Source organism: Callithrix jacchus, chromosome 13 (genome assembly GCF_049354715.1).
Source record: "Callithrix jacchus isolate 240 chromosome 13, calJac240_pri, whole genome shotgun sequence".
Lineage (NCBI taxonomy): Eukaryota > Metazoa > Chordata > Mammalia > Primates > Cebidae > Callithrix > Callithrix jacchus.
The window spans coordinates 59,559,643-59,584,521 of NC_133514.1; the positions used below are offsets into that span (position 1 = coordinate 59,559,643).

Genomic DNA, 24,879 nt, shown 5'->3' on the forward strand with positions numbered 1-24,879 from the left:
TTCTGCCTTTTCACTCATGATAAATAGATCCCTGAATCACATAAATTCTGCCAAAGAAATGTACCTCTGATGTTCTTCCTGTCTGCACTGACACTTTTTTAAAGGGTGTAAATTATCTTACTCTTTTGTGTCTTATGCTGAGATTTGGTAATGAATACGGAGTGTGTATACATATCCAGCTCATCATCTTAACCCACTCCCCCTAATTTTATCTTAGGAATGACGCCTGCCGTGGTACGGAGCAATAGAAATATCACCCAAGCCACATAAACAATTTTAAACTTTCCAGTAGCAACATTATAGAAATAAAAAGAAGCACTGAAATTAATTTTCATGCTGTGTTTAAGCCAATGCATCCAAAATATTAAAATTTCAAACTTTAATATTAGCATCATTATTAGGGTCTTTACATTCCTTTTTCTTTGTACAAAGTTTTCAAAAATCAAGGGTTCAATGGTCACATGTGGCCAGTGGCTATCACAATAGATAGCCTATGTGGATGTGGCCAGTGGCTATCACAGTAGATAGCCTAGGTGTTGGAGGTGAGCTGGAAGGGGCTTACACTAGAGATCCCGTAGAAGATACACCTATAGTCTTGGTGAGAGACAAGGGCATATATTAAGGTACTTGCAATGGAAGCAAAGAATCAATCCATAATAATACTGAAAATATGAAGCAGAGAATCAGAAGGCAAATGTAATCCAATTGAATATAAAATTGCGTTAAAAAAAAAACATAGCCCAAAGTACACAGAAGAAAAGGGACCTTCAAGGGTAAAAGAAAAAAAAAAACAAACCGCAGCCCACAAGAGAAGCTCACAGACAAACTGTACAGGAAAGGGACCCGGGGCAAGTGTCGGTAATTAGGAGGTGGTCTTGGAAGGACAGGGTAGCCTGGGCACCTCATCCTCATGCACATTTGAGCCCAGGCAGCTGCACACTTTCCTTCAGGCTCACAAGGCCTAGGAACTATGCTCTCAACAAAGGAAAAACTCCTCTGCTGATTTATCTTCACGAGACGCCGAGTAGAACCCTGCAGATGGGGGAGCAGGCAATGAAACGGAGCCATTGATGCTGGAACTGGCTCAGCTTCAGGTGAAGCCCGGAGTGGGTATTCTTAAGTGAGGACTGTGACAAGAGATGCCAAGAAGGCTATGCTCCAGTTAAGAAAAAATCCCCTCTGGCACCCCCCAAAGCAAAGCAGTCTCCCCCATCCTGTTCTCCCTACAATTACAGAAGGCAGACAGAAGAGATCAAGATGCACATGAATAGAAAAGCCAACAGCATTTCTCATTTGGATTGAGGAAATGTTCAGTCTTCAATCAGTCCTTCAACTCGAGTATGACTAGATACCTGAGAATCACCAAACTGAAAGAACAGCAACGCCTGCAAGAAGCATCAAATCAACAAACTGAAGAACTAAGTCACCCCAAGAGCTTGTCAGCGGAAAAAAAGCAAAGACAACTTTCAGATAAGCATAACAACCAAATAACTATAATCACGTTATTCTCAAATATTCAATAAAATAAGACCAAGTCACTCTTTTTAAAATTCCTGGGAGATACACGCTGTCAGTCCAAAGCGAAATGCATGCAACTAAAGAATAAATGTCCTGGAAGGATTCCCAAAAATACCATGGAAACAAGCATAGAGAGGGAAAGAATGGGAAGAGTGATGTAGGAATGGTGGGTACAGCCAAACCTCAAACTTCTATCAGATAGGAATTTCGGAAGAAAAGAACAAAAATGGAAGAGAGAAAATCCTGATCAAATTAAAAGAAAATTTCCCTGAACTGAAGTACACAGCTTGGTATATGTTAAGAATATTTACATATAAATAAACATATGAATATATAAAGGTTCTAGGCTGCAGGGAGAAGTGAACACAGATTACTTACAAGGAATGAGGAGCAGGTAGGGCGAGACATTTCATCATCAGTTGATTCTACATGCCAGCAGTCATTGGATCACTTCTCCCAAGTGCTCGGGGAAAATGAATGCTAGTTGGTTACCAGTTCAAACTCAAATTTAACATGAAGAAACAAACCATGAGTGTTTTGGGCAGTTTACCAGGTGACGTCCTTTCTGAAAGAATAACTAGGGAATTTACTTCTGCAAATGAATCCAAAAAAGAAGGAATGTCAATATTATAAGTGGTAGCAAACAAAATTCTTACCGCTAAGACCTAATTGTGTATCATATATTTTTTTAAATCTCAAACAAAAATTCCCAGATCTTTTTGAGACTTGATATCCTAAGGTAATATTTTTTACTATCTTATACCAAAGAAGGATCAAAGTGTTGCCCATGACCTGTAAATACACTATGAAGGGATCCTTTACTGTTTGTGACTCAGAGTGCAAGAATCTGCTCAATCACATTAGCATCCTGCATCTAGTTCTCCCTGAAACCTGCGCAACACAAGCCACTGCCCTGTGCCCTGTGTCAGAAGACCCCACTGTGGCTTTCCTCTCTCCAAGCCCCTCATAGCAGCATGATGAGTCTGCAGGCCCCCAAGCTTCCCCTTCCCCTTGTGGGCCATGCTTCAGGTATCTGGGAAGCTAGAATTCTCAAATGGTCCTGAACCCCCTTCCAAGGCCTGCAAAGCTGTTCTCCAGGTCTGCCCTCCCATTGCTGACCAGGCATCAGTGTGCGCCCTCCTTGGAATGAAGGATGGCCAAGGAGTGAGGTTTTGCTGGGAGGAGGGAGTGATGGACAAAACCTGGATGCATTCGCAGGTGCCCATGTGTGGGCTGCTCATGGTATGGTGTGGATCCAGGTGTGGGAAGAAAAATGGGTGGGGCCAAGGGCCAGGGCCCTTCATTTGTATTTCTGTCGTAAGTCCTAAAAATGTCAGGGGCTGGCCTGCTCTCATCTTTGACACAGCAAGAAAGACAGGGAGGAACGAGAGAATTAAGTACAGAAAGAAGAGGGATTGAAAAAAAGGCTTAAGAAAAAAAAGCCAATGAGACATAGCAATTGGAGGAGGAAAAGGTGGGAGCTTTTGAAGTGTTGGAGGTTCCCTGCAGTAAGTACCAGAAAACCCAGCTATAAATGGCCCAGAGGAGGTGTGTACTAACTGCCACTCATACCGCAGGAGAGACACCCCAGGATGCTCCCTTCCTTGCTCAGTGAACTCCTCAGGGCTCTGGCACCCTTCTGTCTTCCCTCTGTGTGTCTGAGGTTAGTGTGCAGCTTGGCCTCTGTGGTCTGCTCCCCCACGAACCCAGGGACCCAGGGCACCCTCATAATTCTAGGTGATGCCCCAGGCCACAGTGTCCAGTAGCAGGAAGAGAACAAGCCTGCTTTGTGTCCCTTTTTCCAGAGTAAGAACAGCTCCTGGACTCCCCCAGGTCTCATTTGCCAGAACCAATCACTGGCCAGAGGAAGTGCATTTCCCATGTGTCAGGATTCACTAATACAAGGTCAACTGTGACACCATGAGGGCCTGTCAACCCCAAGGCACAGGCCATCTGGACGTTGCACACAATTGGGGTTCCACCAGCCGGAAGTGGGGCCCTGGCTGGGGAGCAGGCACCTGCAAGGAGCAAGGCTAGTGACACCAAGGAATGAACCTCACAGTGGTTCTCAAAGTGTGGTCCCCAGACTAGCAGCCTTGGCTTCACCTGGGAACTCACTAGAAATGCAGATTCTTTTCTTGGTTGGTAGGCTATTAATCTCTGTCTCAACTTCAGACCTTGTTATTGGTCTATTCAGGGTTTCAACTTGTTCCTGGTTTAGGCTTGGGAGGGTGCAAGTGTCGAGGAATTTATCCATTTCTTCCAAATTTACTGGTTTGTATGCGTAGAGTTGTTTGTAGTAATCTCTGATGGTAGTTTATATTTCTGTGGGATCAGTGGTGATATGCCCTTTATCGTTTTTCATTGCATCTATTCGATTCTTCTTTTTTCTTTTTTATTAGTCTGGCTAGTGGTCTGTCTGTTTTGTTGATCTTTCCAAAAAACCAGCTCCTGGATTTACTGATTTTTTTGAAGGATTTTTTTGTGTCTCTATCTCCTTCAGTTCTGTTCTGATCTTAGTTATTTCTTGTCTTCTGCTAGCTTTTGAGTCTTTTTAATCTTGCTCCTCTAGCTCTTTCAGTTTTGATGATAGGGGGCCAATTTTAGATCTTTCCTCACTTCTCATGTGGGCATTTATTGCTATAAATTTTCCTCTAGACACTGCTTTAAATGTGTCCCAGAGATTCTGGTACATTGTGTCTTCATTCTCACTGGTTTTGAAGAACGTTTTTATTTCTGCCTTCATTTCATTGTTTATCCATTCGTCATTCAGTAGCAAATCAAAACCACATTGAGATACCATCTCACACCAGTAAGAATGAGTTCATGCTGGCCGAGTGCGGTGGCTCACACCTGTAATCCCAGCATTTTGGGAGGCCCAGGCGGGTGAATCACGAGGTCAGCAGATCAAGACCATCCTGGCCAACATGGTGAAACCCTATCTCTACTAAAATACAAAAAATTAGCCAGGCATGGTGGTGGCTGCCTATAATCCCAGCTACTTGGGAGACTGAGGTAGGAGAATTGCTTAAACTCGGGAGGCAGATGTTGCAGTGAGCTGAGATCGCACCACTGCACTCCAGCTTGGCGATACAGCAAGACTCCAACTCAAAAAAAAAAGAATGACATTCATTAAAAACTCTGGAGATAACAGCTGCTGGAGAGGATGTGGAGAAAAAGGAACACTTTTACACTGTTGGTGGGAGTGTAAATTAGTTCAACCACTGTGGAAGACAGTGTGGTGATTCCTTGAGGATTTAGAAATAGAAATTCCATTTGACCCAGCAATCCCATTACTGGGTATATATCCAAAGGATTATAAATCATTCTGTTATAAAGACACATGCACAAGTATGTTCATAGTGGCAGTGTTTACAATAGCAAAGACCTGGAACCAACCCAAATGCCCATCAATGATAGACAGGACAAAGAAAATATGGCACATATACACCATGGAATACTATGCAGCCATAAAAAATGATGAGTTCGTGTCCTTTGTAGGGACATGGATGAATCTAGAAACCATCATTTTCAGCAAACTGACACAAGAACAGAAAATCAAACACCACATGTTCTCACTCATAGGCAGGTGATGAACAATGAGAACATATGGGCATAGGGAGGGGAACATCACACACTGGGGTAGGCTGGGGTTTCCGGGGCTAGGGGACAGACAGCAGGGGGCGGGGAGGCTGGGGAGGGAAAACACTGGGAGAAATGCCCGATGTAGCCACTGAGGGGACAGAGACTGCAAACCACCGTGCCATGTGTGTACCTATGCAACAACCCTGTGGGATGTGCACATACACCCAGAGCTTAAAGTACAATTAAAAAAAAAGAAATGCACATTCTTCGCCTTCACCCCAGATATTTAGAATCAGAAACTCTGAAGGTGGAATAGAGCAATTTCGGTTTCAAGTTTTTATTTCTTTATTTATGATGTTTTTAGGGATGGGTTCTCCGCTCTGTCACCCAGGCTGGAACGCAGTGGCACAATCATAGCTCACTGCAGCCTTGAACTCCTGGGGCTCCTTCTCAAAGCCCCCTCATCTCCAATCCCCAAGTAGCTGGGGCTATAGGTACAGGCCACCATACCTGGCTAAAGCAATTTAAGTTGTAAGAAGCCCTCCAGGTGATGCTCTCTATAAAGTGTGGGAACCACTGGCTTCCCCAGCCTCCTTCTCTTAGGGGTCAGAGTGTCATAAGTCAGCAAAGGAGACCCAGCAGGCAGTGGGAAAAGACACCTGAGGCAGGGAAGCAGCGAGGCGTCAGCAACAGCAAATGCAATGAAAAAGCATGCGTTTTATTTAAAGAGCTGATCAGGGTAGGAAATTGATAAATGAAACTTAAAGTGGTTGTAATCAAGTGAAGAGTTTTCAAAAGAGGGCTGTGCATGTTTCAAGGCAGAGAAAAATAATCCATTGGAAAGTGAAAGATACTGGAGATAAAGTAATACTCAGTGGAGGATTTTCCTGAGGTCTGTGAAGTGAGAGAGACGCTAGACCTCACTTTCCGATGTATTAACTATTAGTCATGTGCAGCTATTGAGCTCTTGAAAAGAAGCTTGTCTGAATTGAAATGTGCTGTAAGTGTAAAAGGTACACTTTATTCCGAGCCTTAGTGTAAAAAGAGAGGGTGTAAAAGAACCCATCGATAATTGTATATTGATTACATGTTGAAATAATAATACATTTAGATGCACTGGGTTACATGAAATATATTCTTAACATTAATTTCACCACGTTTTTTCTTTTTCTTTCTTCAATGTAACTACTGGAAATTTTTCTATTACACTGTGGCTCCCATTGTGTTTCTTTTTCTTTTCTTTTCCTTTTTTTTTTTTTTTTGAGATGAAGTCTTGCTCTGTCACTTAGACTAGAATATAGTGGTATGATCTTAGCTCACTGCAACCTCCACCTCCTGGGTTCAAGCAATTCTGCCACAGCCTCCAGAGGAGCTGAGATTAAAGGCACATGCCACCATATCTGGCTAATTTTTGTATTTTTAGAGGAAATGTGGGTTCATGATGTTAGTCAGACTGGTCTCGAACTCCTGACCTCAGATCTGCCCACCTCAGCCTTCCAAAGTGCTGGGACTACAGGCGTGAGCCACCATGCCTGGCCCCAGTTGTGTTTCTGATGAAGAGCTCAGGTCTAAACCACAAGAAAGTCTAATAGGTTTGGAGAAAAACTGTGAAAGAGAGTGTAGGCATTTTAGGTAAACAGAAAGACCTAAAGACAGGGCTAGGTACAACTGTTTAAAGATTCCTCTTGCTAAAATTGAGTCTTAAAATATTGAGCAAAAATATTTCTGCCTCTTTTGAAAGAAAGGCTGAGGCGATTATAAGGACGTAGAAGTTAGCCTACTAGTTACTAATACTGACAAGAGGAGTTGTGTTCATTGAATAAGAACATAATGTGGTGCTGACATTTCATCTGTGTTTGAAAGAAATCTTTCAACGAGGTTGGACACAAACTTTCGGTGGGTAGAAGAAAAGTGACCCAACATCACACTTTGCTTTTTTGGTTTCGAGCTTGAAAGGGGAAGGTTTAAGGTCTAAGAATAAGACAACTAGAAGTCTTCCTTGAGATATTGCAGGCAGTCCACTTCAGAAATGCATCCAATGTCAAAGCACAAGACTTGCTTGGAAAAAATCTGGCACCACAGACTAAAGGCAGATGGGAGACAGGTGCTCACCTGAGGCTTTCACCAGTGGCCACATCGGCTTCTGAGAAGCTGTCAGTCAGAAATTCTTCCCAATACCTGGAGGCAGTCCAGGTGAGAGGAAGAATGCTGCAGGAAGCATCTCATTTATAACTTCAGATTCTTAAATACCAGAAAGACTGCCACAAAGCCTTTTTCCAAAAGAGGATTAAACTCTAAGGCTTTCTGTTTCTCAAATTGTGAACACTTCCTTGCCTTTAACGAATCTTCATTGGTTTTCTTGGCCAATCCTGTGTACTTGCCTTAGTCAGAAGACTTCTTGTTCATACTGTCCTCTTTTTTTCCTTCTCCTAATTTGCAACCTCTCTTCACAATAACACTGAAGTCCCAGCTATTATATGAGACTGTCCCCAAAGTCCTGCTTTTTCTACCTCCTTATCATGCACACATAAACCTTACTTCCTTGTAATAGTTGTTGTTTTCAAAAAATATGGAATAAGGCCAATTGTGGTGGCTCACACCTGTAATCCCAGCACTTTGGGAAGCCGAGGTAGGCAGATCACCTGAGGTAAGGAGTTCAGAGCAGCCTGGCCAACATGGTGAAATGCTGTCTCTACTAAAAATACAAAAGTCAACTGGGTGTGGTAGCGGGCCCCTATAATCCCAGCTACTCAGGAGGCTGAGGCATGAGGACTGTTTTCAAGATTAATTTATACTAAATAGAAAGGAATTAGCAGGGTGGATATTAACACATGTCTAAAGATTTTAACAATATCTAAGGCACTCGTAAAATCTACCTGGTTAACCAGTCAATTAGAATGTAAATGTCATCCCCTGAATGTAAGTGTATTAATTTCCTGGTGCTGCTGTCACAAATTACCGCAAGCTTAGTGGCTTAAAACAATACAAGTTTGTTATCCCAAGTTTCGGAGCTCAGAAATTCAAAACAGGTTTCATTGGGCTATCCATTAAGGTGTCCACAGGGCTGTGTTCCTTTTGGAGACTCTAGGGGAGAATCCTTTCCCTTGCCTGTTCCCTTGCAGGCTTCTAGGGGCCACCAGCATTCCTTGGCTCCTGGCTCCTTCCTCCATCTCCAAACTCAGCAGTAAAGCATCTTCAAATCAACCTCTGGCTCTGACTCTCCTGTTCTTCTCTTTCTCTTATAAGAACTCTAATAATTGCATTGGCCCACATGGATCCTCCAGGAAAATCTCCACACCTCGAGATTAACTTAATATCCCTGCAAAGTCCCTGTTACCATGAAAGCAAATATACACAGGTCCTGGGGATTAGGACATGAATGTCTCGGGGCACCATTATTTTACATATTGCAGCTTCAAATCCTGGAAAAGATATGAGTGAAAGAAAATGTTGGCAGAGTGTGGTGGTTCATGCCTGTAATCTCAGCACTTTGGGAGGCCGAGGCGAGTGGACTGCCTGAGCCCAGGAGTTTGAGACCAGCCTGGGCAACGTAGTAAGATTCCAAATCTACAAAAAATACAAAAATTAGCCAGATGTGGTTGTGTGCACCTGAGGTGGGAGGATCACTCGAGACCAGGAGATAGAGGTGACAGTGAGCTGAGATTATACCACTGTACTCTATCCAGCCTGGGAGACAGAGTGAGGCCCTATCTCAAAAAAAAAAAAAAAAAGTAAAAGAAAAGAAAAAAGACATGTTAAAAGGATTCTTTCAGGGCAAAACATCTTCACCTTCATTTTTGAAAGCTAATTTCTCGGGTATGGATTTGTAGATTTAAAGATGGATCTTCTCACTTGCATTGCTCCTGTGAGAAATCTGCTACCATTTTAATGTGTTCCTCTGTATAGAAAACCTTCTTTCTCTGGCTGCCTTTAAGATTTTTTTCTCTTTATCACTGCCTTTATAAAGTTTGATTATGATGTGTCTTTGTGTAATTTGCCTCATATTTCACATGTTTGGAGTTTACTGAGCATCTTGGATTGGTAGATATATAGTTTTCATCAAATTTCAGCCATTATTTTTTATTATGTCCCCTCCAGAAACTTCAATTACACATATATTAGTCTGCTTAACATTGTCTCACAACTCACCAATGTATTTTTGTTTATTTTTGTGAAATTGTTCTTTTTTCTATTTGTTTTATTTAGGAAAGTTTCTATTTCTATGTCTTCAAGTTCACTAAGCTTTTCTTCTGCCATGTCTAATCTAATATTAATATCATCCAGTATATTTATTATTGCACACATATTAGTTTTCTCTCTAAACGTTTGATTTGGGTATCTTTTGTATCTTTCATGTCTCTACCTAACTTTTTGACTGATGGGCAGACATTGTGAATTTTACGTTGTAGGGTACTGTATGTTTTTGTATTCCTATAAATATTCTTATGTTTTGTTCTAATGCAGTTAAGTCCCTTAGAAAGAGCTTGATCTTTTTGGGTCTTGCTTTTGTGATTTGTTAGACAAGTCCAGAGCATGCCTAATATAAGGCTATTAATTCCTCACTTACGAAAACAAGAGGTTCTTGAGCACTCTACTCATTACCCCCATAAAGTCTGAGTTTTTCCAGTCAGCCTGGTAGGAGTAGGCACTCTTCCCAGCTCTGCAAGGGCACCAAGCATTGCTCTCTAATCTTTTATGATGTTTTTTCTCCTCAACCTGGGGTAGTTTTTTCCCCACCAGCCTGGGGTAGTTTTTTCACATGCATTTGCCGGTTGGATCCTCTGCAAATTCCTAGGCAGCTGTCTTCTCTTTGGTACTCTGCCCTGAGAATCCCAGCTGCCTTTATCTCTCTGCACTGTCTCCTCTCTGTCTCCTAAATTCAGAGACTCTGCTGGGCTTTGCCTGCCCCACAGTGCTGCAACTTTATGAAGTAAGCAGGGGCAATTTGGGGGCTCACCTTATTTGTTTCCCATCTCTCAGTGATCACTCTTCCTTCATTGTTTGTACATCCAGTGCTTTGCAAACAATTATGTCATATATTTTGTCTGACATTTTTAGTTGTTTCAGGCAGGAGGTAATCTGTCCCCTCGTGACACTGTCTTAGACAGAAATATCTCATCTCTTTAATGATTTATACACCCTTTGAAAAGTTCCTAATCTTGAATTTATCATCATCTCAAAAGGCTCTTTTGCTTATTTCTTATAGATAATTCTGAGACTTTCCCTTTATTTGAACACAATGTTGTGGCACTAGAGAGATAAGTCACGTAATTTTTTTGCTTTAAAAATCATTAAGTGTGACTGACACCTTCTAGTGTGAAATACTTTTATTTTACTTACTAGTAAAAATATTGTTTAACGTTCAATGAAGTACTGATCCTTCACACATCCTATTACTTGTCTTCAAATGTGTCAATTAAAATAAGATCGGTTCACACCACTTAACATCAAAAATCCTGTTTTGGCAGCTTAGTATTAGAGCTTCTGAAATCCCTACAGGGCCTTTTATTTTTGTCCCTCAAGTGGAATCCTGCGAACATAGTTCTAATTTATTATGAAATGAGAAATGTTTTTAAGATAATTTCCTTTTTCAGAAAATAACGTTATTTTAAGAAATACTTGATCTCTTAATTCTTGAAGTCTTTATCTTTTCCACATTTGACCATTTCCTTTATTAAAATAAAAATACCTAGTTATTATGAATGATAAACAACGGCCTCTAACTTTGATATATGAAGAGAAAACCCAATATCAATGTTTACCTAATTTTAAAGGCAAAAGATGAAATGTTTCTTAAAATAGTCATGTTAGAAATGATTTCCCTTCCTCAATACAATCTGATGGTGATGAAGATAAAAAGCTCCAAGCACGAGGTCTTGGATGGAACATCTTTATCCAAGCCATGGACTCTCTTTGGCCATTTTTTCCCATATTACTAGTTTAGAGATGCCATAAATGATTAGGATATGTTTTCATACTGATTGAAATATCAAATACCATACCATCATCCTTTAAGCATCATTATATCAATGGTGAAAATATTTGCATTTGAAACAGTATGGAAAGTTGTCAAAGAACTAAAAATAGACCTATCATCCAATTCAGCAATCCAAAAACTACTGGGTGTATAATCAAAGGGAAAGAAATTGTATCACAAAGATACTTGCACACATATGTTTATCGCAGCACTATTCACAATAGCAAAGATATGGAATCAACCTAAATGTCCGTCAACAGATGACTGGATAAAGAAAATGTAGTGTACATATATATGATGGAATACTATGCAGCCATAAAAAAGAATGAATAAAATCATTTTTTGCAGCAAACAGGATGGAGCTGTAGGCCATTATCCTAAGTGAAATATCTCCAAAACAGAAAGTTCAATTCCACTTGTTCTCACTTATAAATGAGTGCTATGCAAAGGCATACATAGACATATCGAGTGAAATAATAAACATTGGACACTACAAAAGGTGTCAGAGTGGAAGGGAGACTGAGTGTTGGAAATTACCTATTGAGTACAATGGTCGCTGTTTGGGTGACGGGTACACTAAAAGCCCAGACTCCACCATTATACAATATATGCATGTAAGAAACCTGCACTTATACCCCCTAAACTTAGGAGAATTTAAAAATATTTTCCATTTGGAAAATACAAAGCAGAACCCTGGGATATACCATTTCAGGAGCTAAGGAAACTTAAATAATAAATTACTCAAAAATCTGAGATAAAACAATTTCTCAGGATAATTAACTTTTGAAAGATTTAGGTTATGTTCTGTTCTGCATATTTGATATTCAACTAACAAACTTAGAGATGGCTTTCAGTCTTCCAAGGGCAGAACACAGAATCTAGCCCTAGTAGGAACTTAGGAAAATAAGCAAATGAATCCTTCAGTAGTTAAGTGGACAAATGGTCCTGGACATCAATAGAAGGTGGCATGTAGCCAACTGTCCTGAGTGGGTGAAAGAGATTCCAAGTACTTATTTACTTATTGTAAACTCTCTCCTGCCTATAAGTTTATTCCATTGCTTCTGATTCTGTAGCAATAAAGACAATTGTTCGGCACCCTCTAACATCTTTCATATGCTTATTTCATTCAATAGACATCTTTCTTTATGCAAGATATCCCATTGAAGCTTGATCAATGAGTACATATTCAGTTAAATGACTAACATTTCATTTATCCTCTTCTCTGCAGTTAACCATGATTTCGTTCCTACCCTCAGCATGCTCTTTTGTGTCACCTCTCAGCTCAATAGCAACACCAGGCTAAGTGAGGCTGAGACTGCAGGTCTGTGGCCATGGTCAACCAGTTCACCCAAGTGGGAAATCAACCCCTTGCCGAGGTCAGATGCAAGGGGTATTATCTCCATTCAGGCACTTGGTTAATGTGAATCACTAGGGGGAGTGGCCAATAATGTAAAGTTAAAACAGCCTTTGTCCTCAGTGGGAAAACTCACTCCAAGAATATAGGGTTGGTCCCAGTGAGCCAGAGCACCATTATATGATACATCATAGTAAAGAGCTAAGGAAATTACAGCAAACTTCCTAGATATTTTTCCCTCTGCCATTAAAAGATAAAAGCAGTAAAAATCATCCCTCAGGATGATGCTTTTTTCTTCCCCAAAATATATGATCTGAGTCATGTTAATTAACGTCAGTCAAATGCTCCCGCACATGGTTTTAGAATCCATCTTATAAGCTGACTAATCACTCGCAAGAATGTAATATAACATTCATAACTATCTCTCTATTATAGCAATTTCTCTGTTTTTCTACCATCCTGCGTTTTCCATAAAATGTCTTAATAATTCTAATAACCTAAATCTTCAAGAAAAGTGCTACTCAGGTAATAGGTTTTATTAGTCTGTTTTCACACTGCTATGAAGATACTACCCAAGACTGGATAATTTATAAACAAAAGAGATTTAATTGACTCACAGTTCTACATGGCTGGGTAAGCCTCAGGAAGCTTACGATCATGGTGTAAGGGGAAGCAGGCATCCTCTTCACAAAGCAACAAGAGGGAGAAAAAAGTGTGAAGGGGGAACAGCTCCTTATAAAACCATTGGATCTCCTAAGAACTTGCTCACTATCACGAGAGCAGCATGGGGGAACCACCCCCATGATCCAATCACCTTCTACAAGGCCCCTCCCCTGACACATTGGGATTACAATTCAGATTACAGTTCAAGATGAGATTTAGATAAAGATATAGCCAAACCATATCATAGACCAACTCAACTTTTCTTCTCTGTAAACCAGAGTTTCCCAAAATTACAAAACATTGTAGTGGATACATTTGAAATTAAATTCAGCTAGAGAGCTGGACCAATCAATAAAAAAGTCAAAGAAAAGGAAAACTGAAGACCAATACATCATTTTCACATTACTCTGACAGCTATTCTCCAAAAGTTCTCTGAGTAATCTATTCATCAAAGACACCTTTTACACTACAATTTCACATCAACCATTTAAGAATTAGAAAATATGAACTTAAGTATATTCGATGATTCCTTCCCCAGAAGTATTTAGATGTATGTGTTTGTGTATGTGTGTAATGTGAGGTTAGTACTAAAAATGCAGAACCACTGTCACATTTTAACTTGCTAATTTTGTTCTGACTAGAATATTAATGCTTAAATCAGCTCTAGATAAATTGCATTAGTCTTACACCATGGGGCAAACATGTAGGAACTAAATGAGTTTTCTTCCATTGTTGTCTAGGCTCTGCTGATCCGAAAACACTTGGCTTTTTAAATAGGAAGTGCAGAAAAGGTCACTTCTAAGCTGAATGCTTATTTGCTTTCGTGTGCTGCTTAACGGACACTTTCTCACCTGTTCTCTCAGCTTTGGACTCTCCTCTGATCTTGTCATTCCTTGACCATAGATAACTGTCAGCCCATATAGTTCATTCATATCAAAACCTGTATTTTTTTTCTTTAAATTGCTGACCTATCAAAATTCTCTTTCAGTTTTGTTGTAACACTACAATTAGAATACACAATTTTAAAAATCTCAACTCAGATCATCTTTGCCAGGTGAATCTGCCTCACACTAGGGTAAATGTAAGCAGCTTTCAGAAAAGCCACAGAGCACTCCCAGCAGATGTCAGGCTCCAGCGCCATCACTACTTCTGAAGCTTGAGAAGTTCTGTGCCTATTCATCATTCATTCATTGACTCATTTGCCTGGTTTGCACTGAGTATTTATCATGTGTTATTCGTAAGGAAAATAGTCATAAGCAACATTGGAAACAGTCCTTGCCCTCAGGAAGCTTGCTGTGTCATGGAAAAAAAGATGCTAATCCAATAATCTAGCAAAGAAATGTAGACTTCAGTGTGATTGTGCTTCTCAGGTTAGGCCTGGTACTGGCAGACTCTGTTGTTCCAGAGGCAATTTGACTCTATGAAGAGGTGCCAATTGGCTTAATATTTGGAGGATGAGAGGTGTTAACCAGGCAGGAGAGAAAACATCGTTCCAGCAGGAAGTATCTGGGATCTACAGTTTGCAGGGAGCCTTTGGTAAGGGTGACAAAGAAGTCAGAGCCAGGAGACAGATGCATGACACAGAGCCAGAAGAGTATTGCTGAGTGGAATCACGTGTAAAGATCCAGGGCCCAATGTTATTGGTGCTTCTTCTTTTTAAACTTTTCTTCATAACAATATTCTTCCTGAAAGCCATTTTTATGGGAAACATATTCCTTTTTTAATATGAAAGAATCATTGAGAATTTCTGCTTTGGTTTGTAATGATGTAGTTATTTTTAGTCCATATTTTTATTTTTCTTTAATTTTTGCATTTCCATAGGTTTTTGGGGAACGGGTGGTATTTGGTTACATAAGTTCTTTAGTTGTGATGTGTGAGATTTTGATGCACCCATCACCCGAGCAGTAAACACTGAACCCAATTTGTACTCTTTTATTTCTCACCGCCTTCCCACTCTTTCCCCCCGAGTCCCCAAAGTCCATTGTATCATTCTTCTGCCTTTGCATCTTCATAGCTTAGCTTCCACTTATGAGTGAGAGCATTCCTGAGTTATATCACGTAGAATAATAGTCTCCAGTCCTATCCAGGCTGCTGCAAATGCCTGGATTGATTTATTCCTTTTTATGCTTAAAGTCATTTTTAACTATTCCTTACTGAATGTGTTGTTTCTTCCTAATAGACTTTCACCAACCAGGCACTGATGCTTAGCTATTACCCTACAAGACAACAAGCTAGGTCCACTTATCTGCGATGCTGGAGAGAGGCAGGCAGTAGGAAGGAGATCACCACAGGCACATGCAGAGGAAGGAAGAATTCTGTGAAACTCTAACAGCGGGACACAAGCCTGCCACTTTGCTTGTATTTTCAGTAATGTAAAAAGGCAGGGGGATCTAGCATCTCATGAGCTGAGTAACTGGCAGTGTACTTGGCTCATTATGGCCCCCTACCTTCTCTGGCATCATTCACAGCAAGAGAAATTCTTGGCAAGAAAAGAGCAAGACAAGCTCTTGCAAGTTGAAGAGGTTCCCATCAACTGGATATCTTTGTCCCGAAAAAGATCTTTAGCCTCTGCCTCCCAAAGCACTAGCTGGGTCTTGCCTGGCCTTGGTTGATCTCCCTTCGGTTGGTTTCTTCTGTGTTCCTAACCAAACCCCAGCAGATTAGATGTGTGGGAGGGTACTTTGCTTCCTGGAGCCTGCCATTTTAGGGATGTGCATTTATTTACCTTTTGCTTTCAGCTATAGACACAACTCCTCCTCACTTCTCTCACCCACAACTACCTGTGTTTCTTGAGACGCACCCGCCAACGCCACCACTATTTGGAACAGGACAAGATGCATTACAAATCTTAACTCGCTCAAAAATCAGATAGTAACTTGTTTGCCTTTGAGGCCCTGGATCTCCTGGGTTCTTCTACTAACGTAAAAGCATGTCTGAGATCATGACTGGTTGAGGCAGCACTTTCCATTTTAACACTATATTCTCCAACTGGTAAGATCGGCTAATAAGGAAATGGGATATAGGGCAGGTTCTTTTTGACAGGGAGAGAATGGCCAAATAAGCTCACAAATGGTAGTGAAATTGGGGCAAGAGGAGTCCCCTTAAACCTCAAAGTGTGGTGACGCATGTAAAGTATTTTCAACATCTTACAGAAGTCAGTGGGCATTTCCTTTAATGTACGCATTTGTGTCTTAGCTTTAAAACAGAGTTGGTCTGACTGAGAACTGGGACTAAGCGAGTGGTTGATGCCTGGAGTGCGGAGTAATGAAGACCAGTATCTCTCTGAGACAAGAGGAAGATGGATGGCATCAAAACAGCATGTAGAGGCAGAGACTGAGGGGACAGGAAGAAGTAGACATCTGTCATTTTGGAGAAGATAAGCCAGACAAGGGCTGAGAACACAGCCTAGCATCAGCACCAGGATCAGACAAGCCTAGTTTGTGGTTAAGGTAACTAAAGAGACCAGACACTGAAAGAACTTGGAAATGTCAGCTCAGTTCTTTGAACACATAAAGAGAGTTGTTTCTATTTCTCTGTAGGATCAATCCCGTAAAATTATCTCAGGTTGTAAAAAACACTAGTCTATACCCAACGCAATGTGTGTAGGCTGGAATGCAGATGGAAAAAAACAGTGGGTTAGAGATTGCAGAAAGGGGAGCATTAGGAAACTCACGATGCCTCTCTCCCCTCTGGCTGCCTTCATTTCTGTTGAACAACCATTCAAAGAATAAAACAAAGAGCTTTATCCCAATCGTCATGTAAGTCTCCACACTAAAATATCAAAAACTTAGTGGAAAATCCTGCAAATATATCTTCAAATTAAAGCAATAAGTTCTAAAAGTGTCATGTCAAGGTTTAATGAAATGAGATGAATGCAATTTATTAGTTTCTTTTTTCTTTCAATCAAAATTCAAGGTTAACTTTAGCAGTGACTCAGATCATTTTTGGTATCTTTTATTAGCAACAAGTCAGAACCTTTAATTATGAATAACCTTGGTGCCACAAAGAAAATTATAGGACTCTTCCAGAAACGTTTTCATTTAGAGACCAAATGAATTTTAATATTTGTTAGGTTTTTCCACAGAGGAAAACTTTGCTTTAAAGATTGTTTTTATTTATTTCTCTGCTTGTTTTATATTTGGTAAAGTCCCAGAAAACTCCCATTACTGATATAATAATGTAAGTAATTGAACCAAGTAATGAAGCACACAGATAATTAATCAATTCTATTTTTATTTGGCTTGGGAAATAATTTATTAATGTTTGACTTGAAAGGTAAGATGCTAATTTCCTTTTAATTGATATTTGTTGCTTACGGAAACCATACCATTGATACATTAGTTGAGCCCCTGGACTGACCTGGTCTGATAATTATTATGATGCATGGTGAGCAAATTAACCAAGCTACAGTCCCTGTACTTCCTGTCTATTCACCACATTGTCAGACTGGACCATTCATGGATCAGAAGAAATCCACCCAGTTGCCCTGCCATCCTTAGAGACAGCAATGGAGAGTAAGGTGGATTTGATGTTAGAAATTAATTACTTTTTATTCTTTTAAAGTTACTTGTGCAACCAAAGAACTCAAGGTAAAAAATAAGGGAATAAAGTATCTATGTCACAAAATCTCCACTCAGATAAATGTTAATATAAAGTATACCTACAATAGTTTCTATCAAAACTGAAAGCCACTTATTAGGCGTTATTAAAATTCAAGCTTTAAGAAAATGTTTCCTAGAACATCAGTTTCCAATGGTATTATCTCCTTGGCTTGTGTAATAATTTTCATCAAATGTGGTCTAAAATTGTCAGAGGCATCCATTCCCATAACTATATGGTAATATTTTCATTATATTTAAAGGAAACCCTATCATTTGAAACCATTGCTTTAAAGAGCATATTAACTCTTAAAAATCCCATAAGAAAAGGCTATTGTCTTTATTTTACATAAAAGATATTGAACAAATAGTTTTAAGAATTCTTGGGCTTTGTTTTTTCTCTTTGAAGATCTACCTTGACATTCACTTTAACCAGATTTTATCTCCACATGACTATTAGAACACTCAGTGACACTTCTATGCCCTACATTCTACTCCAAATGTAACCATTTTATGAATGTTTTATTATATACTCTCAAAACACAAAATATGGAAGGCTCAAAGAGTGATGTTTGCTTGTTGCTTCAGGCTTGTTCCCATCTTGTAAGGTGTTTCATACTTTGCCTGGGAAGTCCTGTTTTCTTCCTAAAGCAAACTATTAGGCACAGTTGGAGATATTCTGATAAGTAATATTAATGAACTCTCATACCAGGCACTAGTCTAAGGATTTTATATGTGTTAACTCTTTTAATCCTGACATCAACCTGATGATAGAAATATTATGATCATTCCCATTTTAGAGACAGGAAAATTGGGAGCACAGAGAAGTTAGTTAAGGGCATGTGGGATTCAAACTCAGCATATCTGGCCCCTGAACCTGGCTGTCAATGGCTAATGCTGCCTCTGAGATTCTTACCCTAGATGTAAGAAACCATAAAGATTTTTGAAAAGAAAACAAAGTTAATATAAAAGGCCACCCAATTGTGTATTTAAGGAAACCGAATTTGGCTGTTATGTTAGTCAAAGAGCCACATTCACACTTTTCTCCAAGGATACCATGGCTAGGTTCCAGTCTCATCGTTTTTTTGCAGAAGGCTTGACAAATTTCTCCATTTTTAGGTATGTCCTTTCATCCACCTCAAAGGCCCAAGATAGAAGTGCAGCAAGGAACTCTCAACAAAGTAGTGATTCTCAACTTCTTCTTACCTTCACAGCATTCTTTTTTTTTTTTTTTTTTTTTGAGACAGAGTCTTGTTTTGTCACCAAGCGCCAGGCGGGAGTGCAGTGGTGCAATCTCGGCTCACTGCAATCTCCACCTCCTGGGTTCAAGCAATTCTCCTGCCTCAGCCTCCCAAGTAGCTGGGACAACAGGTGCGCACCACCACGCCCGGCTAATTCTTGTATTTTTTAGTAGAGACAGGGTTTCACCATGTTGGCCAGGATGATCTCGATCTCTTGGCCTCGTGATCTGCCCACCTCGGCCTCCCAAAGTGCTGGGATTACAGGTGTGAGCCACTGTGCCAGGCCTCACAACATTCTAAAAGGAAATAAATATACTTTCAGCAGTAACAATGCTGATTACAGCAGTAATTCTTACCCAAGGATAAGCATGGTTCCTATCAGTGATATCTGTCAGTTTTATGGGGCCTCAGCCCCAGCTCACACTCTCAGCAGGAAGTTGCCTGGGGCAGCTGAGTCAGTGTTAGAAATAATCTGTGGAATCCCAGTTGTTTGTTTCAGAGTATCCACAATCACCTTGCACTGTTTTTGTACTTTCATTTTGAGGAGTACTGAGCTGGAAAGGTAAAGATATTTCTTCAATTTCATCTTGTCACTACACACACAGACACACACACACCCTAATGGGTACAGAAGTGATGAAATGTGCATGAGCAACTAGAATCATTTCTTAGGGCTGCCATTACAAAGTACCACGTACTGAGTGTCTTAAACAAGATAAATTTATTTCCTTATGTTTGGAAGGCTGCAAGTCCAAGGTCAAGGCGTTCGCAGGGTTGGTTTGTTCTGAGGCTTCTCTTCTTGACTTGCAGGTGGCTGTCTTTCCCTGTGCCCTCACATAGGCCTCCCTGTGTGTCTGTGTCCTAATCCCTTCTTCTAAGGAAGCCAGTCATATTGGAATAGTGCCCACCCATAGGACTTCATTTGAACCTAGTTACCTCTTTAAATGCCCTATCTCCAAATACAGTACAGTCATATTCTGAGACTCTGGAGGTTAGGAATTCAACTTATGAATTTGAAAAGAACACAAACCCAAGCAAGCTAGTGAGCCTCATTTTCAAGAAGTTAGTGTTTATTGAGAGCCTTCAGTATATGCTGGGCACTGTGCCCAGAGGTTTACATACCTGCTCTCATTGGAACATGGGACGTCAACCCACGAACTGTAATCCTGTGAAGAGATGAGATTCCTATATAAATTTGAGGAGATTGTACTATATCACTTTAATTGCTTTCTGATGTTAGCAAAGAGATGGTCTCATTTAGAAAGAAAAAACTAATTATAGGCTATGTTATTTTAATTTGGGTTTCTTTCTCATGCCAGTTTTTCTCAGGTATGGTTTGCAGTCTCTGAGTTATCTCCCCTTTCCAATGGCTGACCTGTTCTACTGATTTGCAAATTCACAAAAGGAGTAATCTGGTGTTTGGCCCAGACCATTTCCTAGCAGTGATGTTCTTTTCCTCATGCCAGACAACCAAAAAAAAAACTCTCTTTCACAGTAGATAATCCTTCATCTTTGCAGTTTATCACCTTCAAAACCTTGACATGTATAAGCTCTTTGATGACGCCAAAATCAAAATATTCTTTTATAAATAAGTCAGCAAAGCCTGGCGATCTATGAAAGCAAACTTCCAAACATCCAAGTGAAGTTTGTTGTTCCTTTTTCCCTTCCTACTTTCAAAAATAGGTATTTGTCAACTTAACCTCCTTGATCCAGGGAAGATGACAGAGGCATGCAGATTCAGAAAGGGAAGACAATAAGAGCAGGTGAAGTTGAAGATAGAACATTGATGCCAGGGAACGAAATCACCAGGGAAGAGACGTGAAATAGAAAACTGACTGGAGAGCACAGAGAAAATGGGAACCAATTTTCTTTGAAAGTGAACAGCAAAGAAAGCTGAAGAGAAAACCATCTATTTATTTTTAATAGCTGCATCAAGAAATTGCTTAGGTAGAAAAAAAACTGAAAATGTTGCTGTTCTGATTCTTGTCCTCAGGCTGAATTCACCCCACCTAATAGCCCAGCTCCCAAATTCTGCTAAAACCATTCCCCCCGCACCTAAACCCTAGAGGGTATATCGTAGTAGGAAAAGCATGCATCTTCATAGTTTGAACAAAACAAATAATTTTTGAAAAAATTTTCAATTCAAGAAACATTCAGTGTTAGGTTCTGTTCAAAATGAATTCCTGCCCTCCGGGAAAGCAAAAGCCCCAGAACAGATTAAAGGTTTCTGGTCTTAACTCCAGCTACAGATGGGCTTGGATCACCATGAAGGGGCAGATGCACTTTATCCTGTTCAGTTCTTTCCATTCCGTTTGGATGAATGTGAGACCAAGATACTGCAGCCTTTCCTAAGACAACTTTGGTTGGCACAAATTCAGATGTCATCGATTTGTTGATCCTCCCTAGAACTTACTTGCTAGTCTGAATATAATTTCCCAAGATAATGTCCTCTGTCTTCAGGACCTGGAATATGTATTCTGAAGCTTTCCTCTCCAAGGTCAGAGGTCCTCTAATACAGAGATGGAAAGCTCCGGCTCTGCAGTCAGACACCTGCCTTCAGACACCGGCACTGTTAGTTCCAAGACCTTGGACAGATGATTGAACCTCTCTTTCAGCCTCAGTTTCCTCTTTCATATATTGGAAGATAGCAACACTCAAAGGGCTATTGTGGGAACGTAATGGAAACATGCATGTAAATCCCTGGGCACAGTGCTTGGCTTACAGTGAAGGCTCTTAATAAATACTAACTTCTAGAAAATGAGGCTCATTAGCTCACTTCAGGTCACAAAGTTGGAACAAAACAGGATCACTATCTGAATCCAAAACCCATGATCTTCACTATACATGTTTTCTCTCTCTTAAGAAAGACCTAGTGATTGTCTTTGGCTAATCTTCATCATCTCAAATTTTCCCCTAGATGATTCAAGACCTATAATTCTTTGGGAGGCTGAGGTGGGAGGATCTGCTTGAGCCCAGGTGTTCAAGACCAGCCTAGGCAACATAGTGAGACCCAATCTTTACAAAAAATTAGACAGGTGTGCTAGCATGAGCCTGTAGTCCCAGCTACTTGGGAGGCTGAGTTGGGAGGACCACGTGAGCCTGGGAGGTGGAGGGTGCAGTGAACTATGATCTTGCCACTGCACTCCACCCTGGGTGACAAGGAAATACACTGTCTCAAAAGTAAGGACGTAAAATTACAATATAATGGTATGTGTCTTTTCCAGAAAAAAAAAAAAAAAACATTTTTATGTGGAAAAAAAATTAAGTTCTGTTATTATTAATTTGAGGGAATGACTGTTATCTTTGATAAAGGAGATATTTCTCTCTTTGAATCCCAAGGGTCCCACAGGCTTCTGATTTTACAGTTTTCCTCTTTGTCCTTTCTGGAATTCTACAGATTCTGGTAATCAACCTCTGCTTAACCGATGTTCCTCTGGCCTATTCTATTAACATTTATTAGCCATTTGTTATGACTCCTTCTACCTTTGCTCAACCTTGGTTCCTGTTTCCAACACTCTTATGAACATCTCGGTTCAGGCCCCTTGGCTACTGGGAGGGGTCGCACATCCTACAGCCTGAGCTGCAGCCAGGGCATTCCTTGTCGCAGTGGGCTCCAATTCCATCATGAGCCCTGAACCCTACTGCGATGTCCCCTGTCTGACACCTGCAAACCATTGACGAGGCAGAGATCACTGGCAAATTCTGAATTCAGTCCAGTGTAAGTGTTTGTACGTCCAGTTAGAAGTTCTATTCGTATTCTTGGTCTTCTGATTTACTAGAATTTAACCATGACAGTTTTTTCTTTACTGTATATTTAAAGTAGTATGGCAAACTAGTAGCCATCATTTCCAAAAAGGGAGGAAAACACCATTCCCACTTTATATCTCGTGGCTCTCTTTACTGTGATGGACTAAGGTGTTCACTTCTCCCACCGAGCTCCTTAAAAGACCAAGAGGATCTTTCATATGTCAATCCCTCAGCACATGCTCTCTCTCTGTCACTGCAGGAAAGTTTTAAGTCCTACTAAAAATCAGGAAATGCAAAATTCTTTCACTTGTTTAAACTCATCAGTTTGTGATGGGTACTATTATAGATCTGTCTTAAAAGGTGGTAAAGAGAGCAAAGAGAAAAGGTTTCAAAGCAAGGCAATGATTTTTCAGAAGTCTACATGATATAGAAAAGGAAGCATTAATGAAAACCACTGTGTAATCCTAGGACTCATTTGTCTGTTTAAAGATGTTTCTACAGTTATCTGCAGTGCCAACACTTGATTTTATATGGTCCAGTTTTACAGGACTTGATTTTTCCTGAACTAGGTAATTACTTATTTTGATTTAAATTATCGCTTTTAGCACCTTTCCCAATAGGAGGAAAGGAGGAGATAATGAGAAGCAATGAATCAGTCCCAAGCCAGACAGTCCTTTTACTTCTCAGCAACTCTTAGTGAGGCAGTTCTGAAGGAAAGAGTACACTGACTTAAATGGGGTCCATTTAATCTATTATTGCGTAACAAATTACCTCGACACTGACAACTTAAAACAGTAATAATCACTTATTACCCCACAGAGATTCTGTGACTCAGGAATTTATGGAGTAGTTTATTTGGGTGCTCCAGCTCAGAGTCTCTCATGAGGTTATAGTAAAGATGTGGGCAAGGCCAGGCGCGGTGGCTCACGCCTGTAATCCCAGCACTTTGGGAGGCCGAGGCGGGTGGATCACGAGGTCAAGAGATCGAGACCATCCTGGTCAACATGGTGAAACCCCGTCTCTACTAAAAATACAAAAAAATTAGCTGGGCACGGTGGCGTGTGCCTGTAATCCCAGCTACTCAGGAGGCTGAGGCAGGAGAATTGCCTGAACCCAGGAGGCAGAGGTTGCGGTGAGCCGAGATCACGCCATTGCACTCCAGCCTGGGTAACAAGAGCGAAACTCCGTCTCAAAAAAAAAAAAAGATGTGGGCAGGCGCATAAGTCATCTGTAAGCCTGACTGAGGCTAGAGCATTTGATTCCAAGATGGTGCACTCATATGGCTGGCAGGTGCATGGTAGCTGTTGGCAGAAGGCCTTAGTTCCTCACCATGCAGACATCTTCACAGAGCTGCTTGAGTTTCCTCACAACATGGCTGCTGGCTTCCTTCAGAGCAACTGATCCAAGAGAACAAGGAATAAGCCAAAATATCTCTTACGAACTAGCCTTGGCAGTCACACATTGTCATTGCTGTAATATCCCATTGATTTTCAGGTCAGCCCTATTCAGCATGAGAAAGGACTAAACAGGAGCATGAATATGAGGAGGCAGTGATCATTGGGGACCATCTGGGAGGCTAGGGACCACATATACCACAAAAGTAAAATGATTTTAGGAATTATAAGTCATCATAGAGAAATTGGTCATTAATGGTCGAGGGTCAAGAGGGTTGTTTTCCTTGTGTTTGAGCCCCAGGAGCCAAGATTTAAGTGCATTACCACCATATTTTTATTGTTCTTTTTATCTCAATTTCTCCCTAAATTCCTCTTTTCACTACCCCTCCACTCCCAGCCTCCACTAAAAATCAACTCAAAAGAGCATAAAGTTCGTCTTTACATATGTAAATATGTAGAGATGTATCCCTATAAGATAGATGAGGTTTAATGGTCATTTCCAAAGTTATGTAAATGGAGTGGTGCCATAGGTCTTTCTTTTTCTAAAATTTATACTCCATGCCACTTTTTTTTTCCTTTCTTTTGAGACAGAGTCTCATTGGGTCACCCTGGTTGGTTTTGAACTCTTTACCTCAAGTGATCTGCCCACCTTGGCCTCCCAAAGTTCTGGGATTACAGGCATGAGCCACCACCCACATGAGCCACTGGCCCACATTTTAAATATATGTCCCTGTCTCTATTTGCATATCAGGTTCATTGCTGAATAATTTTTATTAATACACTTCTGCCACCTCTTCCCTGT

The 24,879-nt window shown here is 40.5% G+C and overlaps 2 protein-coding genes across 50 annotated transcripts in view; one reads left to right on the forward strand and one right to left on the reverse strand.

Annotated features, from left to right (window-relative positions):
- Positions 1 to 24,879, forward strand: part of DLGAP1 (DLG associated protein 1) — a 1,035,773-nt gene that overhangs the window by 561,724 nt on the left and 449,170 nt on the right. The gene's annotated exons all lie outside the window — the stretch shown is intronic.
- LOC103787574 (UPF0764 protein C16orf89-like) overlaps positions 1 to 24,879 on the reverse strand; it is a 102,522-nt gene that overhangs the window by 69,691 nt on the left and 7,952 nt on the right. For 14 of the 37 annotated variants that reach the window (XR_004732495.3, XR_013525767.1, XR_004732492.3 and 11 more), the window contains exon 1: positions 1,897 to 1,997. The exons of the other annotated variants lie outside the window; for them this stretch is intronic. Coding sequence is in view for 1 of the 14 variants with exons in the window: in XM_054243580.2 (XP_054099555.1) it covers positions 1,897 to 1,926 (30 nt within the window). In the remaining 13 variants the exon portion in view is untranslated. Of the gene's footprint in view, positions 1 to 1,896; positions 1,998 to 24,879 lie in introns of those variants that run through there. 37 annotated transcript variants of the gene reach the window in all.